Here is a 16,595-nt window from a genome sequence, read left to right as displayed (position 1 = left end):
AATGCGTATTGTTGCGATACACTTTGAGACAATTATTTCACCTGTAGAGAATACGTGGCGCTGACCTTTTCATCTCGGCGTACAAGCGGCATATGCAGTTATAGACGCAGAATGGAAGCGCATCCGTGAGATCCGATGCGTCCACGACGAGTCGGCCTTGGTTGTCTACTTGAGCGGAGGGTAGGCACGGCCCTTCCGTATGCACGTTGCGACGCTGAGATCCCTGTTGCCAATATCAGAGTCATGAAACCACATGAAAGGTAAGACAGAACCTTACCGTGTAAGTCGGGACTAGTGCTTGCTGTTCCATGAACGTCAAAACGTTCTGCCACGGGCGTTCAGTACAAGACCCACCCATACAACGACGAACTTGCATCTGTATCACCAATCTGAGATGGGATGGACCGTGAGTATGTGTACCCACTGCGTCGGAGAGGGCTCACATGCTGTAGCAGTTTCCTCATCCATACCCTGGGGTCCTTGCCGGTAAAGTCTTCTATGATGGACTTCCGCGGCCCTGTCAAATCGACAATGAGCGAGCATGGCCTATAAGGAATCTATAATATACGACCTTCGATTAGGTAGAACTGAACTCCGGCGGAAGGATATGCCAGCGCAATCACGTTGGTGAGGCATTCGTGATATTCGTGTCTGTGCGCTTACGGTCAGATCGCCAACTTCAGCTGAAGGGGACACGCACTGGTTTTGAGAATATGCTCTGATTGCTCGAACGACGCACTGCGAACTCGGTGAGACCATGCGTGACTATCCACAATCAATATACTCACCGTCTTTAGGCTTGGATCGAACTTTCGTACTGTCACAACACGTTGTTCGGATCCCCAGAGACCACTGAACTGATCTCCGCTGTAAGTGCTCGTATTATACTTTCCTTGGCGGACCTTGTGCTGGATATCGGTGAATCGAGCGTAAGGTATCTAATATGCACACGTGAGAGCAGAAAAACGCCCGATGAACGCCAAATAAATACGGATAAAGTGGGCTCGAACGTGGCTTGTGACCTGACTTCGCATTCGAGATGTGCCAACGTTTCTACCTGTGATCTGTTCTGGTCCTCGAGACGCTCCAACGATTCACCTTGCGCTTTGACCTGGTTCTCGAGATGAACCAAGAGTGCGCTCTAGACATATGCATATGTCAGCTCCGCATATCGGTGGGCGATCCAAATCCGAGCGACTTACATCGAAGGCCCGCCATGCATCGTCCAGTTTCTGCACGCAGGTCTGTCCCTTCTTCTGGACCATTTTCCGACGAAGGAATCGCACGAAGGGTACGATCTTGAGCACATCTTCGACCTCAGCACGTATATTCTCCATCACTCTAGAGGGAGCGCATTTCAGAGCACAGAAATCTCCTTCGAAGATGGAGGCACCAACGCGTGAAGCTCGGCCAGGATCTTCTGCATCTCTGTGCTCACCGCCAGGCTGCCAGCACCACTCTGCACCTTCTGCTTGATGTGCGTCACGATGGCCGCGGCTCGCCGGGCGACTTCGACGAGCGCGTCTTCACTTTCCCTCGCTTCCTGTTGCTGCTCATCAACGAGGGGTCGCTTGGATTGACATGCGCGGCAGTGGATCGACGCACCTGTACAACCTTTGCGATCCCCAGAGCGGCAGTGATCACAGCACTAAGGAAAGGAACAACGCCAACCGCGTCTGCGACGTTCTTGACGGCTTCGAGGGCGTCGATAGAGTTGGCGAGCACGTCGTTCACGGTAGCCTTTCTCGGAGACTTAAAAGTGCGGCGAATGCGCCTCATGAAGCTCGGCATGGAATAGGAAGGGGGGGCACGGGAGCGAGTTGGGGGTTGGAAGGACGACCGATCCTGCAGGGATTAGTAGGGAACAGCCGCGGAGGCTTCTCCATATGTTCCCGCCGTCATATAACCCGGCCAATGTGAGCGCCGCGCGTTTTCTGTTCGCCGCTCGTCGTGAGTGCGGCGGTCGTCGATGATCAATTGATTAAGTACCTGCCCTCCTCCTGCGGTGTGGACCTGAGGCGATGCCACCGGTCTCCGGACAGAAGCGTCGCGTCGACTTCCAACTCGCTTCGGTGCAGGCAGGATGCTGCGGGGCCTGCGCATTACGCGTGTGTGGGACTTTCGACCTGTGCGCAGAAGCGTGAACGATTGGAGGGAGCTGGAGCTGCATTATCAAATATAGAAGTTGCTGGTACCTTCTTCACGACGCGCACACAGCAACGCCGGGTGCTTGCAACACGCCGCTGTCTCCGAGGCGTAACGGAGAAGGACTACATGCAGCGAAGTGATCGTGGTGAGGATCAAGTATTGACGTGGTAGAGGCGTGCTCTATATTATTAAGCTGAAAAGGTCAGAATATTACGAGAGTATGCAAGAAAATGAATCGCCGGTGCGCACCACGTTAACGGAAAGGTACCGTGCTTTCGTTGGTTGCGTTTGTCGTGTTATCCAAACCCCGGTGCGACTGGAGTTCGCCGCGTTCATCACACCGTCGCAGACGGACAGATGCAGATGGACGTCATGCCTTCGTGGAAGGAAGAGAATCGCTTGTTGGTGTGAAGTGCTTACCAATGGATTTCTATATGCGGATACGCCGAGCACATTTCCCATACAGTGGAGATCGCAACTGGAAGCGTTCTCCTCTTGGCAGTGTACTTCTTCGACCACATCGTGGCATGATCATCTACGTCGAGTTCGAGAAGTATCAGCGAACAACTTGCTCGCAGCGAACAGGTATCCAGGGTTTTCGAGCGCAAGGCGCCTTTAATGCGCTTCATCATTGTTCCAGCGGCGATCCAGTTGGACAATCCTGATGTCGACGAGACCGAGGGAGATGACCGATGAGAAAGGAGTCAAGAAGTCCTCCTGGGGCATTGGGCGCGGCGGATATATACACTATGTAGCTCACAAAAGTGCTTGTCTTTATCAACGAGTCGAGAGTTCAGACAGAAGTGCCTAACGCGGCACTTACGGGCACCTTGCACGATCAACTCAGGCATCGACTCGCCGAGACCTGAGTTGATCGCAAATCGTATGCGCCTCTCGGTCCACTGAGACGCTGCGTCATACGCATGGAGTTGTGGTGAGAGTGATCATCGCCCGTCTTTGAGCCTTTCAAACAAGTTTCAAAGAACACGCCTGGTCTCGTCCCTAGCGGCTCTGTACCACACCCCACCACCGCCTACACGAGTGCGGTACAGAGCCGCTGGGGACGGAACCAAACAGACCGGAGACATAAGGCCTGAGATCCTCAAGCCAATGCTGAGCGTCCAGCCAGCAAATCTGCAAGCAGAAAATATGGTGAGAAGCAGACCAACACGTGAGGCGAAGTATGATGATGCGCGAAAGACCATGGATATATTGCGGACGGCGATCAGTAGGTGGTGTGCTGTTGAGAGTATAATGGTATACACTAGGGTATGGGTGTATGCGGGAGTGAAGTAGGCGCCAGTAGTGTGGGTGTTGAACCTCTAAGCAATCCAGGTCCATGCGAGGTGGCGCGGTCGTCGTGCGTCGTTTTTAGTTCGTGTGGATTCATTAGGAGCATGGACGGGGGCTCACTGCGCCTTCTTGGAGCCCGCCTTGTCCGCTGCCGCCTTGTTTGCGTAGATCATGTCGGTGAAGGGACCCTCGAAGCGGAGCGCGATCACGTAGACGATGTAGACGTAGAGCGTGATGAGCAGGCCTGCGGGACGCTCGTACCTGTGCATGCGCGGGAGCATCAGGGGACGTGCGCAGGACGCGCCGGGGGAGAACGCACCAGAGCGAGGTAGCGGCGAACGACAGAGTGCTCCCGACGTACATAGGGTCGCGGAGGACGTTGAAGGGGAAGCCCTCGACGCGGTGGTCCATGAGAATGCCGAAGTAGTCTCCGAGGAACGTGCCGGTGATTCCGAGCGCATAGGTGGAGGTGATGACGAAGGTTTGACCCATGACGAAGAGCGCGACGGGCACAATGATGTTCAAGGGCTCAGGGAGGAGCTGCGTGCGGGGTTGTTCGGACAGAGCTTCGTGGAAGCTACAGCGAGCTCGCGTAAGCAGGGGGGGTGGAAAGGAGGACTAGCCCGCTGGAGCGCATACAGCGAGGCAAAAAAAAGCAGGACTCACATAGCGTCGCGCACCATTCCGGCAGAGAAGATGCAGAGTGCGAGGAAGTAGCAACCGTACTTGGCGTTTCCACCCAAGCACGCGTGATCGTCTTGTTTCTGTACTCTGCACCAGGGCGGAGTGAGCGGACAGCGCATGCTGGGGCAAGCAAGGAAATACCATTTCGCGCCACAATGTTCCAAGCAGTGGGATTGAAGGCGATTGACGCAACAGAAATCCACAGTGACTGTTGGTAAGGTCGACGATGGTGTCCATGTTCACAGCGGCCACGTCTAGAGAGAAGGAGGAGGGGGAGGAGAGGAGCAGAGCAGCGCAGCGCGAGAGCACACGTCGACGAAATGAAGGCGTGGAATTCACGTGGGGCGCGTTGGGGGCGCGTGCCTTGCGCGCGGGGGCCCTGATTGGCTGCAGCGGCAGGGGCACACATGGGGCGCGACCTCCTCCCTCAACAACCCCGCCGCTCCGCGAACCTCGCGCGCGCCGTAGGCCACCAGGCGTGCCAGGTTTGCTCGGGGCCGGCATGCTCTCCATCCCACCTAGCAGCCGCGCGCCAGATCATGGGAATCAAAGCCGTCCTGCGCGGGCGTCCCACCTCTCGCGCCCGCACAGCTGACCATATCGCCCAAAAATGAATAGAGACCGCCGCCGGCTTCCAATGACCTCCTGTTTCCATCGTCTCACCCTCCACCCACCACAAGCTCCTCACCAAATGAAACCCAGCAGACCCGCGACGCCCTTGCCATCTCGCATCCGCGTCGAACCAGACAAGGAGCTCTGGTTCGCGGACGGCAACCTCGTCCTCGTCGCCAGAGACGTCGAGTTCCGGGTCTACCAGGGGCCCCTTGCCGCACACTCCCCGATCTTCAAGGACATGCTCTCTCTACCGCAACCAGGCGAATCCGAGTCCCATGCCGCCCACGGTGCAGCTCACCGATTCTCCACATGACCTGCGCCACTTCCTGCGCACATTCATATCGGATCGTCTCTTAGGTAAGCATCCAGCCCCGCTTTGCTCCCGAACTGCTTTTCATCGCCTTAATACCGAGCTATCTTTTCTGTTGTATTACGGCTCTGCTCGTTTGTGCGCGAGTTGACCGGTTGATGAGTCATTTGATCACCCGAGCCGTATACGGCGTCGTGAACTCATCCCTCCATTTCACTGATACCAATCTCCCACAGAACTGGCTCACACAGCCCAACCTTCGATGAGGTCTCCGCATGCATCCGCTTGGGACACAAGTATCAGATTGACCACCTCGTCACCACCAACATGGACTTCCTCCGCAAGTTCTACACCGACAGCTTCGAGGACTGGTACCCGTCCAACTTCGTCCGCCCGCCGACCTTCCAGGCGATCCACTCCATCGGCGTCGTCAACCTCGCGCGGCTCGTCGGCGCCGACCGCATGCTCCCCGCCGCGCTCATGGACTGCTGCACGCTCGGCGCCGAGATCGTGCGCGGGCTGCCCCGCCCGGACGGTGGCCGCGAGACCCTGGCGCCGGACGACCTCGGGCGCTGCTTCGTCGGACGGACGCGCATGGCGCAGGCGAGCGCGCGGATCGCGCACCACATGTTCCGCCAGAAGACCGCCGTGGGCTGCCGCAATCCGACGTGCTGCGCGCGCGTGCTCCAGCGGCTGCTGAACGAGCTCGCGAACGCGAAGGACGACGTCATCTCGTGCGTCGACTGGTACGCGTCGTGGATGGTCTATGTCGACGGGCGCGACGAGGGGCGCGAGCTGTGCATCAAGTGCTACCGGATGCTCGAGGGCGAGCGGCCGAAGGTGCTGCAGCGCGAGGTGTGGGAGAAGCTCCCTTCGATGATGGGCGTCGATGTCCCGGGATGGGCGGACTCCATGAAGCAGGAGGTTTGATCGAGGTGGGTGCTATGATCTCGTGTTTTGTGCGTTTGACGAACGGTACTCCAGGTATTAGCCTGGACGGACGTGCACTTCAACTCTCATGTAATCTAAATTGGACGTCTTACTGTGTAGCCACTGACCAATGTACAACACGCAAGTTCATGTTCGCTCTCTCGTCCGCTCCCTGGAGATCATCCCCTCAACATTCAGCCCATACACCGTACGGATCGGAAGAGTACTTAGCCGCGATGACGACGTCCATATCCGGGCCGGCGGTTACCGCCACTCGCAACAGTGACGCGTCGAACACGGTCACTTTTGGGGGCGGCGTCAGTGCGCCTGCTTCCGGAATCATATCAGACTCCAATCACAACAATAGCGTCTTCAACCTCGCTAACGACAACTCTTGCAGCCTGATCTTCTCTTACCAACCCCAACTGCGGCAGCAAGCTCAACGTTGGTCGATGCAGGGAGGTACAAATAAATCCGCATCTGTGGTGAGCAACGGGGTTCTCGAATTCTTACCTGTTACTCACCTGTCATCAGGTACATTTCGAGTACTCGGACGCCTGGGTTATGTGATTCGAAGGTCGTCCCATGCAGACTTCGTCACATATTCCTCCGTGTCGCTGGGTGCACTCGGCACTTCGCATGACACGCGTGTGCGCGCCTAGAACGCGATTCCATGTGTTGTCCAGCGAAGGTCACGAGATACCAGGCCGCGGCAATGCTTGCTCGGTCTTCCGGGAACGTCCCCGGCACGTGGCAAGAACTCTCACAATGCGTGGATGTGATCCCATGGACCCACAACGAAGTAAGCACGGCGAGGAGACTCCGCAGACGTGCCGCCGGCGTGGAAGACACGAGGATCGATCTTCGAATTCTCGCGCACAGGTCCCTGACAATGGAGATACCCCGATAAGTAGTCTGGGGACGCATGCGCTGATGGCCCATGGCCTCTCTCTCTTTCTCATCTCCCACCATGGCTCCGCGTCCCGGTCGCGGACATCGGTCCCTCGTCTCCAGCAAAGGCGTCGCGGACGACGTGCTCGCCAACTCGATCACTATCCTCGAGGCCCTCAAGGATGCTGCAAGCGCCGTTGGTGCCGTCCCCTTCCTCGGCGGCATCGTCGCCACCGCACTCGGAATCGCGAAGCCGTCGAGGTGCGCGTTCCTCACATCCGCCCGCTGCGTGTGCGCCGTCCTCATCTCTCACGACAGCAATCGAGAGCGAACACAGACGCGTTCGTCTCTGTCGCTGAGCGCGCAGCGGCCTTCGCCGAGTACGTCCAGAAGAAGACTCTAGGCTCGAACAGGGGGACATCAGCACGGACATGCAGGTCATCCTGCTGGAGCTACACGGGTGGGTGCTTTCATTGTGCTGGTCCCGGAACGGCTTTCTCACCCGATCTGGACACAGCGCTCTGGTGACGATACAAGACGAAGTGAAGAAAGAGCTGGAGAGGGGGCGCATCTACCGTTTCCTTCGACGGGCAAGGCTTCGCGGGAAGGCGCAGGAATGCCTACAGATGCTGGACGATGCTTGGCGCTCGTTCGACGTGCGTTTGGTCTTGTCGAACCTGGCAGCATCCTGACGGTACGTCTGCTCAGAGCGCGATCCTGGTCCGACTCGAGCGCCAGCTCGAATCGCAAGCTACATTCGAACCCGTTTCCTTGGTCAGTTCCCTTACTCTGTCGATTGCAACGTTACTCTGATGGTCGCTTTCAGCTACCATACGTGCCGTTGACAGCGATCCAGCCCGCAGAAGACCGTAGGATGATGCCGTACAGAACGAGGACCCACGGCGGCGTTCAGTACAGCGGTATATGGGGCACTCGTCCGGTGACGGTGCGCAAGTATCACCACAAGCTCCAGGGTGTATGCACCGTGGTCCGGTTGAGTACTGATGCTTCTTACCAATGGCTATCTCACAGAACGTGTTTGAAAGCATTCAAATGCACTCTGAGAACCAGTATGCAGTCATCTTTGAGCAGCCTGAGATTTTTTCTGACAGCAAGTACGCATACTAGCCAGGAGTCTCACGAAACCTTCAGCAATGTGATTGCTATGGCTTACCCTCGCGCCGGAACCCAATTCTATGTCCTCGACGGTAGGGTGCTCTTTCCGCTTATTCATGTCTGAGTTGCTAATGTCATGTTCAGGTGTACGAAGATCTATATTGACAGACTTCGACAGCAAGGACCCCGTGATTTGGGCTCAGAAGTTTTATCAGCATGTGAGCACTTCTTGTATTGTCAAAGGAAAGGCCGCTAAGACCGGAAACGTTTCAGTTGGTTGATGCAGCTGTGACCCACATTCATCCGCAATGTATCCGTATTAAACCTCCTCCAGAGTGCGGTTAAATTCGTTGAAGATCGGGCACTGCTCCCTCTATATTCTGTAATTTTCTTTCTTTCCTCGCTCTTTCATACCTGAGATCTCAAACCTATCACAGAATGAAAATGCGATTCTCAGCCACGAAGGTCCCTGTTTACCTTCCGCCGGGATCAATTCACACGGTCAGCTCATTTTTGATGTGCAAGATCTGGAGCATGGAAGTGCATCCTGTCTATATACACATATCTCCGGCTTATATTCAGAGGTAAAAATCCTCCTTATGTTCGTTCTAATAGCATTTACTCATCCCTTGCTAAAGGCCCACAGAGACCCTAGGCACCACTTCCTTCCCGGTACGGACTGTCTTATTACACCTCCGTTCCACGCTCATACGCCATCCGCAGAGGCTCCAGTTATTCACAACACGGCGCTCACTTTCGATGCTCTGGTACAGGCGCGCGACGACCATGCCTTTCGTTCCAATTCCTCTCGTCTCTGGGATTTCCTCGCTGGCAGACATATACCGTTGCACAGCCTAGAGATCCCTGATAACGATGCCAAGCTGGGAGACTATGGCTACATTACAAATCACCCCGACGGTTCCCGTTTCACGTACCTCGGCAATATCGGTTCGGATGTCTTCAAATCCTCAGTCGATATGGCGCATGCAGAGCGTTGGATTTGTCGCGACATGCGTCCTCCCCCGTACGAGATCACCACTTGGTCAGACAACGCAGTCCAGAGGTCAGGATTGCTCAGCCATTTGCTTAACGCTCTATCGTTTTAATCGTCCCATCCTCGGCAGCGAGGAATTTACAACTTTTCCATCGCAGAACGACCCGAGTCGTTGGCGCATCGGCCAACAAATCCTATCTGGCATACATCCAAACACATACAGCAAATTCTTCACCGGCCACGCACTACGTCTGTCCCGCCTACATGGTATAGACCTATCGGATCTCTTTCTCGGCAAGCTCACTGGTTCCCCTGAATTAGTCTAGTGCTGATGTTGCGACAGTCTCTTCCCGCTGTTATCTCGCAGGCGCGTGCACCGGCGAAGATCACACGCACGGTACACACAGTGCGTACGATGTGTGACATTTAACGTCATCCACGATCTCTTACAAGTGACTGTGGATACAGCAACGGCGTGGCTTCACAGGCAGCCACTTGACGAGCACGGTGTGGCCCACACGCCGTGGGCGTACTGGTCCTTTGATGAGGAGCCAGTGCCCATAGGACACCCGCCGCCAAAAATTCCCCGGGGCCCTGAATGCTTCTGGGTGAAGTACGTCATCTTCAGGGTTGCATGCGCGTGATACCCGTGCTGATGCGAATCTGCGCCAACTGCAGACGGCCGAGGTTGTATGCCACCTGTCTCGGTCCGTTTATGGCTCAAATGAACGTAATGCTCGACGAGGCTCACGAATGTGATCGGCGCGTGAGCACACACAGGAAACTCGTGGACACTAACAAGGTTGCGGCACACGCGGGGCCCTCGTGCGCTGGGGAGAGCTCGGACGACGATGACGATGCGGGGTACCACACGGCGAGTGAATAAGAAACTATGTAGTAGTACTTCCCAGATTATACGGATGCGAGGGGGGCCAAAACACATCTAGTCCTGCCGCGTTTCCCAATTGTATAGGGCACGGGTTCCCAATGTCTCCTATCGCACTCGCGTCCGACTCGTTCCCGTCCCCACTCTTGAACTCCACCTCCGCTTCGGCCTCAGCCCGACACGCCTCCTCAAAGCGCGGGTCACTGCGCGCGCGGAAGTGCGGGAACGGCGCGATCGGGTTCTCGGAGCACGCCGCGCCGGGCACGACGTCGGGCACGCCCTCGGGCTCGTCCGACGCTGCGTTGTACAGGCCCCAGACTGTCGCGGCCCACGAGCGCGCGCCGCAGTAGACGAGAGAGACGCGGCCAGCGAGCGTATTGAGGAAAGGAGGTGTGCTGGAGCTGCCGAGGTGCGCGGTGGGAGTATGGGGCTCTGGTGAGACTCGCAATCCCGAGCCGGCCGGTTAGGATTCAGCAGTCACTTCCGGGTCTTGTACCACGGCCGCGCGGGGGCGGGGTATTCCGTGCCCGCGTACCCGTCCTTCGCCTTCGCGGCGTCGAACGTGGCGGGGGGCGCGCGCGAGCCTTCGTATCCTTCCCGCGGCGTGCGCGGGGAGCATGGCCAATGTTCCGCCTTCACGTTTGAAGACTCCGCGCTGGGACGGCTGGGACTGTGGAGACGGAAATGGGGGAGTCGATGTATGCGCCGGTTCCCTTCCCAGCCGTCTCCCGTCGACCCGGTTTTGCATGCCCTCCATCCTCCCCGTGACCCATGCGCTTCATAGCGGGTGATGAGTCACCCGCCTGAAAGCTAAGAGACGTCAACGGGGAGAGGTGGTGGGTATACGGTTGGGAGACTTACCGCCATGCTCAACAAGGCTGCAACAACGACCGCTCCTAGGAGCAGAGACCTGGCTGCTCACCGGTCCTGGGTGGCTATTCCCGTAGAACGTGACGGGGGATCGCTGTTTCACAAAGAAAGAGGCGGTGACGGATGCCGCGGCGTTGTGGATCGGCAGACCGCTTGCAGTGCCTGGTGAGCGTGGCCATCCGTCGTCGGCGCCTCCTGTTTTAATCGCGCTCGAGGTACGGGAGCCGCGTAAACAGCCTACAAGCCACGCCATACACGATCAGTACCAAAACCCCGCACAGAAGCTGACTACGGACCTCATCATGCGTCTTCTTGACACTCGGGTGCGCCTTGACCGCCTCCGCACACTCGCGGAATCGCGCAAACCCGGGCACCACCAGGCGGTCGACGAACCTCGCCCAACGGGTACTGGTCTCGTGCCGCGTGAGGTGGTCGTTCCGGAACAGGAACGGCGCGATGGCGACGTTCGCGAGCGTAAGCCCGTCCCCGGCCGCGAACTTGCTTGTCCCCAAGGGCGCCTGCAGGCGCGCGTACACGTCGAGGATAACGTCGATGGGCCCGGTGCCCATCGACGCGGCGTGGAACGCGGTCTCCCCTGAGGACTCCCACTCGTTGACGAAGACCCGCATGCGCGCGCGCGCGATCGGATCGGTGAGGACGAGGCCTGCGGAGGGGTACTCCTCGGCGATGAGCGCCGCGACGACGAGGGACTCGGGATCTTCTCAGACTCGAGTGAGGGCTCGTCGGGAGGGCCTCGGTCGCTTCCAGTACGATGACAACGCGGCGGTGGATGTAGGGGGAGTACTGCAAGACGTATCAGCCCGAGGAGAAGCAATGAGAAGAGCGTCCAGAACTCACCGAGAGGCTGTGGAGGGCGATTCGCTCAGGCATGTTCGCCGTGTGCTTTCACAGTGTGGAAGACGGCGTGGTAGAGGGGTCTGACCATGCCACCACCGGTTGCTATCCCGGAAGCAGCCACTCCGTCCTCTTTGACACGGCCACTTGCGCTTTCCGCTGGTGGCGCCACGAGCACCTCGCCCAGCGCGCAGATACCCGCCGACCAGACAGCAGGAGTGAGCTGACGATTTCCAGCCACGAGCTGGTGTCGGTGACGCGGAGGAAGGTGGTTATCCAGACTGGCAACGGATGTGGTCAGTCCAAGCGGAGAGCAATGAGCGATGCAACGTACTTTTTGTGTAGGTGAGGGCGACGAGGAAGAGACTGAACGGTGGGGTGAGAGACGCGCATCCAAGATGGAGAAGCAGGTCGCGAGGATGATTCGGGGAGCAACGATCTTGAAGACCTGTGGCCGCATACTTAGTTCATGTTGAAGTACCGACGACACACCGAGAGAGCTACCATGAGGAATGGGTTGAAGACTGGGACTAGACAGTACACGGTTCTAGGTAGAAGGAACTGAGCTGACATCAGCGATTGGAACGCCTCAGTACGAGCGCATGATGCGTACGATATCGAGGCAACGCCACAATACATGTCAGCGTGCCATCAAGAGCGACTGCAAGGTAGACACTCACTTTCCTGTGCCAAAGGCGGCCACCTGAACGAAGAGCAGGAAGAAGACCGCGATGCGCAGGTTCTCCGCCCGCGGCTTGTGTGCCGCCGTCTGACGCAGCGCTGCCTTAACTTCGACCCACGTTGTGAGTGTCGGCGAAAATGCGACGTAGAAAAAGCCCTCAAGGGTGATCTCACGCAACACGAAGGCTACGCCAAATCCGAGGAAGAAGCTGAGCAGACGCGCGTGAGGCTGGTCGACGCGAAAAACGAAGGGTAGCGCGGCGGTAGATACTACCCATACGGTCAGCAAACGAAAACCACAGTAAAGGGAAAAGCGAACGCACGGAAAGACCCCGGCCTATGAGACGGAATACCGCTGAAATGCCCTTCTTGTAGCGTAGGTCGCCGTCCCAGGCGATGGCGACCACTAGAAATAGCGACCAGCCGCGGTTGTTATGCCATTGCGTGAGCAGAGACCGGTGTCAGTCATCAGGACGAGGACAGTTGAAAGCATGCACGAGGATGAAGATGGGTGTCATAAAGACCGGTTAGAGACGTACGCTGTCTCGTCGTCCGCGTACAGTTCGCGGAAGCGCTCTTCCGTGTCTTTGGCGATCTGGTCCACTACTTGAATTTTCGTCAAGTACTCCTGCAGGCTCGATGTGAGGACCAGGGTCGGATCGCCAGAAAGGCATGCAAACCGTACTTTCGAATGCGGGCGGTACGAGTGATCGGTGGTGTCGAGCCGGGCAAATGTAGCATCTGCTTGCCTTGCAAACGGGCGTGGCGTCCGATGTTGTGTTGGGAGGAGGGCGTGCGGGTGCTCCACAGCCCATACTTCCAGAGACGTGGCATATAGGACGCGTTCGGTATCGCAACAAGCTGTACAAAGACGAGAACACACCTTCCGTAAAGTCCTCGTCCTCTTCGTCATAGCACCACGTCTCCGCCTTTCTAGGAGTTGCTCCGCGCGCGTACATGGTAGAGGTTCCGTAGATCCGAAGGAAAAGGTCGCGCCTGGCTGATTGAATACCGAGTCGAAGTCGACCTACGCGAGGTTGTGAGTCGGATGGGGGTTGGAATTGAGGTTCGACTTCCGACCCTTTGGTGTACACCCAGTCAGCGCGCGCAGAACAGCACCAGAGACCTGCGTACCTTCTTCACGGCAAACACGCCTCGTATATCCCGCTTAGAAGCGCGATGTTCGCTCGCATGCAGAAGAACGAAGCAACAGCGACGTACCGATGAGTGCGACATGCCCTAGCCTGCTTTCCGTGGGGACATGCGCAGGCGAGATACCCGATGCCCCGCGCTCCTCGATGATGGACTTCAGGTGAGGAGCGACGATCTTCGGCGAGGCAAGAACAACGGGGAATCCGTGCTTCTCGAGAAGGAGGTCCGCGCGCAAGCCCTTCCCTGCGCCGCGATGTGAGATGGACAGGCAAAACGGGCCGCGCGCAGACTTACCGACCATGAGAACGAGGCGCTTGGCCTCCGCGGTCTTGAGCGAGTGCTGTTGCATTTCTTGGACGGCTGGAGTGGAGAAGTAGCAGTCGAAGACGGTGCCAGTGCAAACGAAGTGGAAGACGAGCCCGATGAGCAGGAGCCGCCACACGGGGCTGTATGTCGCCACGGCGGTTGTCGGTTCTATGCAGGCAGAGTCCTGCATGCGTGCTTGGAATGTGGGAGGTGAAGAGTGGAAGGCGGCGCGCGCGAGTGAGTGTTGCTGAGGGATGAGAGGCGCGCCTGCTTCGACCCCCAGCGGCCACGACGCGGCGCGTTCGCGCCTGTTCTCGCGCGCCGCGCGTTGTGTGGCGCGCTCTCTTGACTGGGCTCAACTTGTCCACCACCACCGCTAGCCGTCTTCGTGGACGCCGCACTCGGTCAGTATCAATTTTATCTTGACTACACGGTCTCTTATTAGCAGCCATGGAGGATGGCCGCAGTCTCTCGTCACCCACCCTGTTCGATCGACTTCAGTCGTGACTCTCCACCATGATGAAGGTAAACAAAGGTTTGCATTCAGACCCAGTCTTCCGACGTTGACATCATTCGCATCTTCCACCACAGATCCATGAGTCCTCGAATCATGTGTCGCGAGCGAGGAGCACTCTTCAAGTACTTGCTTCCTCATCAACGATTTCTCCTCCGCTCGCCCTAGGCCTTCTTCACCGTCTCCACCGCACCGCCTCTTCCTGTACCCACACCGCTGTCGCGTCTGCAACCACGATACCCGCTGTGACCGCGTCCGCGCCCTCCAACGGGTCTCGCCCCGCCGGTGACGTCTCCCCCTAGGCCTATACCGCCGCGTATACACCCACGTTAGCGTCCTCCATCGCTGGTGACGTCCTCGCCTCTGCCTCATATTCCCGCGCTCATTCACACGCTCGCGGCGGCGCGGGGCACGCTGCGAGGGCTCGCGACAGCTCCTGCGTCGGCCGAGCTTGGCGAAGGCGCACGAACAGTGGGGACGCGTCGGACGACAAGAAGGAGGGCGACGTCGTGCGTTCGTCGGAGCTCGACAACACCCTCCCGGCTAATTGTCACCGGGAGGGGGGCGAGTGGCGCCGCGGCGGTGGATGCCGCGCTGGAGAAGGGCGCGAAGGGGTATGTGATGCTCACGCGCGACGACAAGATGACAGTGTGGGCGTGGGTCGTACAGTGGATCGCTGTGATCAACGCGCTCATTCCCGAAGTCTCTTCCCTATCCACCCGCTCGGATTTCGCCATTCCAGTCCCGGCTTTCGTTATCGACTCCGAGCTCTTCCCTCCCGACCCCAATGGAAACCAGTGTTCAACGCGCGCGCATACGTGCAGATAAACAGGCCTCGGGTTGACGACTGTATCGACCACCACGTGGGTGTTCTAGTCTCTTCTCTTCTCTCTCTTCTCCTCCCTCACACCTCGCCGACCGCCCAGCTGTGGATTCGTTGCCTGCACCAAGTTCTCCCGTTACCGCTCCCGTCGGAACGCAGATCGCACCCGGCGTGGCATGCACGCTCGTCAAGCCGTACGTGTATGCCAGCTGCGGCAGTGGCTCGGTCTACTCCGTCGACAAGCCGCCCTCCGTCATCCGCAAGCTCATCCACTTCCCCTCCACCTCCAACCCAATAACCACCAGGCTCCGCTCCAACACCCGAACGTCCGCGGCTGCCCCAGTATGCCATGTTGCGACACCGCTCCCGTAATGGCGCAGTCGTTCGCCAATCCCCTCCCGATCGCTCTGCATCCGCATGCCGGCCGCCGGACAAGCGGGCTAGGAGAAAGTGAGGATATCACGGGCGAGTCCTTCTGCGCTGACCAGCTCATCCGGCGACAGCGCGCGCCGCCGCGGAGGCCGCTCGATGGCGAGCACCAAAAAGCCCAGTCAAGCATCCACGTCGTTGCCTGCTCGCCATATCCCCGGACCTGCTTTCGCCTATATTCTCTCTCTCTCGCATGCATCTGCAAGGAGTTCTCCGTTGCGGCACTCCAGGCCCTGTAGAAAGCCCTCGACCTCCCGAACATGGACGATGGGCACATCGAGAAGGACATCACCGCCGACCGGCGTGGACCGCTCTCAGTATTGGTGCGTTCCTTCGCCTGCCGCGAACACGTAGTCATGACCGCGGGCGGCGTTGGGTGGCTTTGTGGAGGCGCTCGAAGGGCGCTGGACGCTCGTCAGCGAGGTGCGCTCGTGGCCCGCTCTCCGTACATTTCGCGCCTTCTCGTCTCTCTCCCCCGATCTCTGTGGAGCAATTCAGCTGTTCACACTGCCGTCTGTTTTACCCTTGGCTTTCCTCGCCGAGGTCGGTTACTGACGCCTTCTGTCTCCGTACGCAGACTCTGTATTGACTCGACCCGAGCGTCCTCGCCTGTTTCCGGGTCCTCCACACCCTCCACCTCTTCCGCGCCTCGACATTGCCTAACCCGCAGTCCCCTCTGCTCGAGCTCCTGCTCCCACCTATCGCCCCACCAATCTCGCCCAACCCAAGCGCGCCATGGAACAGCCCCATTTCCATCTTCCTACTCGTCTTCGTCCGCCCGCGCGCTAAGGCGGGAGGACCTCTTGGCAGCTCCCGCACGCTTGCGTCGGCGGAGCGGGCGCCGCTCCCGCGCGTGCACGAGCATGCGCACCTCGAGCTCGGGGGTTGCAAGGCGCGGCCGACGTTTCGCGCCGTCCTTTTCCTCCCGGGCGCGGAGTGAGGCGTGTTCCCGAACCGGACGGTTGACGAGGGGCCGCAGTTGGAGTTTGTGGGCTGCGCGCCGTGCGCGTGAATGTGAGGACGCAGGCCTGCGGACGCTTGGGACCGCGCGCGGAGGGGATCTGGCGCTTCGCTTTGACCCTCCGCGTTCTTCGCGGT

General features: G+C 58.4%; 6 protein-coding genes across 6 annotated transcripts; 3 read left to right on the top strand and 3 right to left on the bottom strand.

Moving 5' to 3' along the window:
* Nucleotides 1–291: 291 nt before the first annotated feature.
* BXZ73DRAFT_103132 (uncharacterized protein) lies at nt 292–1,791 on the bottom strand (the record flags this gene model as incomplete). Its single annotated transcript, XM_048015482.1, has 10 exons — nt 292–301; nt 355–389; nt 444–517; nt 569–651; nt 701–738; nt 789–938; nt 992–1,141; nt 1,203–1,341; nt 1,398–1,543; nt 1,606–1,791. The coding sequence occupies 10 exons, from the start codon at nt 1,789–1,791 to the stop codon at nt 292–294; spliced, it is 1,011 nt and encodes a 336-aa protein (XP_047875986.1).
* Nucleotides 1,792–3,557: 1,766 nt separating this feature from the next.
* BXZ73DRAFT_103131 (phospholipid methyltransferase) lies at nt 3,558–4,244 on the bottom strand (the record flags this gene model as incomplete). The annotated part of the gene is made up of 3 exons (XM_048015481.1): nt 3,558–3,702; nt 3,761–4,018; nt 4,108–4,244. The coding sequence occupies 3 exons, from the start codon at nt 4,242–4,244 to the stop codon at nt 3,558–3,560; spliced, it is 540 nt and encodes a 179-aa protein (XP_047875985.1).
* Nucleotides 4,245–4,816: 572 nt separating this feature from the next.
* BXZ73DRAFT_103130 (uncharacterized protein) lies at nt 4,817–5,980 on the top strand (the record flags this gene model as incomplete). The annotated part of the gene is made up of 2 exons (XM_048015480.1): nt 4,817–5,010; nt 5,287–5,980. The coding sequence occupies 2 exons, from the start codon at nt 4,817–4,819 to the stop codon at nt 5,978–5,980; spliced, it is 888 nt and encodes a 295-aa protein (XP_047875984.1).
* Nucleotides 5,981–6,950: 970 nt separating this feature from the next.
* Nucleotides 6,951–9,093, top strand: BXZ73DRAFT_103129 (uncharacterized protein; the record flags this gene model as incomplete). The annotated part of the gene is made up of 11 exons (XM_048015479.1): nt 6,951–7,132; nt 7,190–7,212; nt 7,262–7,331; nt 7,389–7,527; nt 7,580–7,645; nt 7,698–7,847; nt 7,904–7,941; nt 8,000–8,079; nt 8,132–8,205; nt 8,626–8,659; nt 8,711–9,093. The coding sequence occupies 11 exons, from the start codon at nt 6,951–6,953 to the stop codon at nt 9,091–9,093; spliced, it is 1,239 nt and encodes a 412-aa protein (XP_047875983.1).
* Nucleotides 9,094–11,033: 1,940 nt separating this feature from the next.
* On the bottom strand, nt 11,034–11,450 carry BXZ73DRAFT_22374 (uncharacterized protein; the record flags this gene model as incomplete). Its single annotated transcript, XM_048017647.1, has 1 exon — nt 11,034–11,450. A coding segment is annotated over one exon (417 nt), but the record flags the coding sequence as incomplete, so codon positions are not given.
* Nucleotides 11,451–14,866: 3,416 nt separating this feature from the next.
* On the top strand, nt 14,867–16,437 carry BXZ73DRAFT_103127 (uncharacterized protein; the record flags this gene model as incomplete). Its single annotated transcript, XM_048015478.1, has 4 exons — nt 14,867–15,042; nt 15,122–15,410; nt 15,737–15,820; nt 16,168–16,437. The coding sequence occupies 4 exons, from the start codon at nt 14,867–14,869 to the stop codon at nt 16,435–16,437; spliced, it is 819 nt and encodes a 272-aa protein (XP_047875981.1).
* Nucleotides 16,438–16,595: the final 158 nt, after the last annotated feature.

The sequence above is a fragment of the Epithele typhae genome, assembly GCF_022376455.1.
Source record: "Epithele typhae strain CBS 203.58 chromosome Unknown BXZ73scaffold_38, whole genome shotgun sequence".
NCBI classification, from domain to species: Eukaryota; Fungi; Basidiomycota; class Agaricomycetes; order Polyporales; family Epitheliaceae; genus Epithele; species Epithele typhae.
This window is presented reverse-complemented; position numbering and strand designations above follow the sequence as displayed.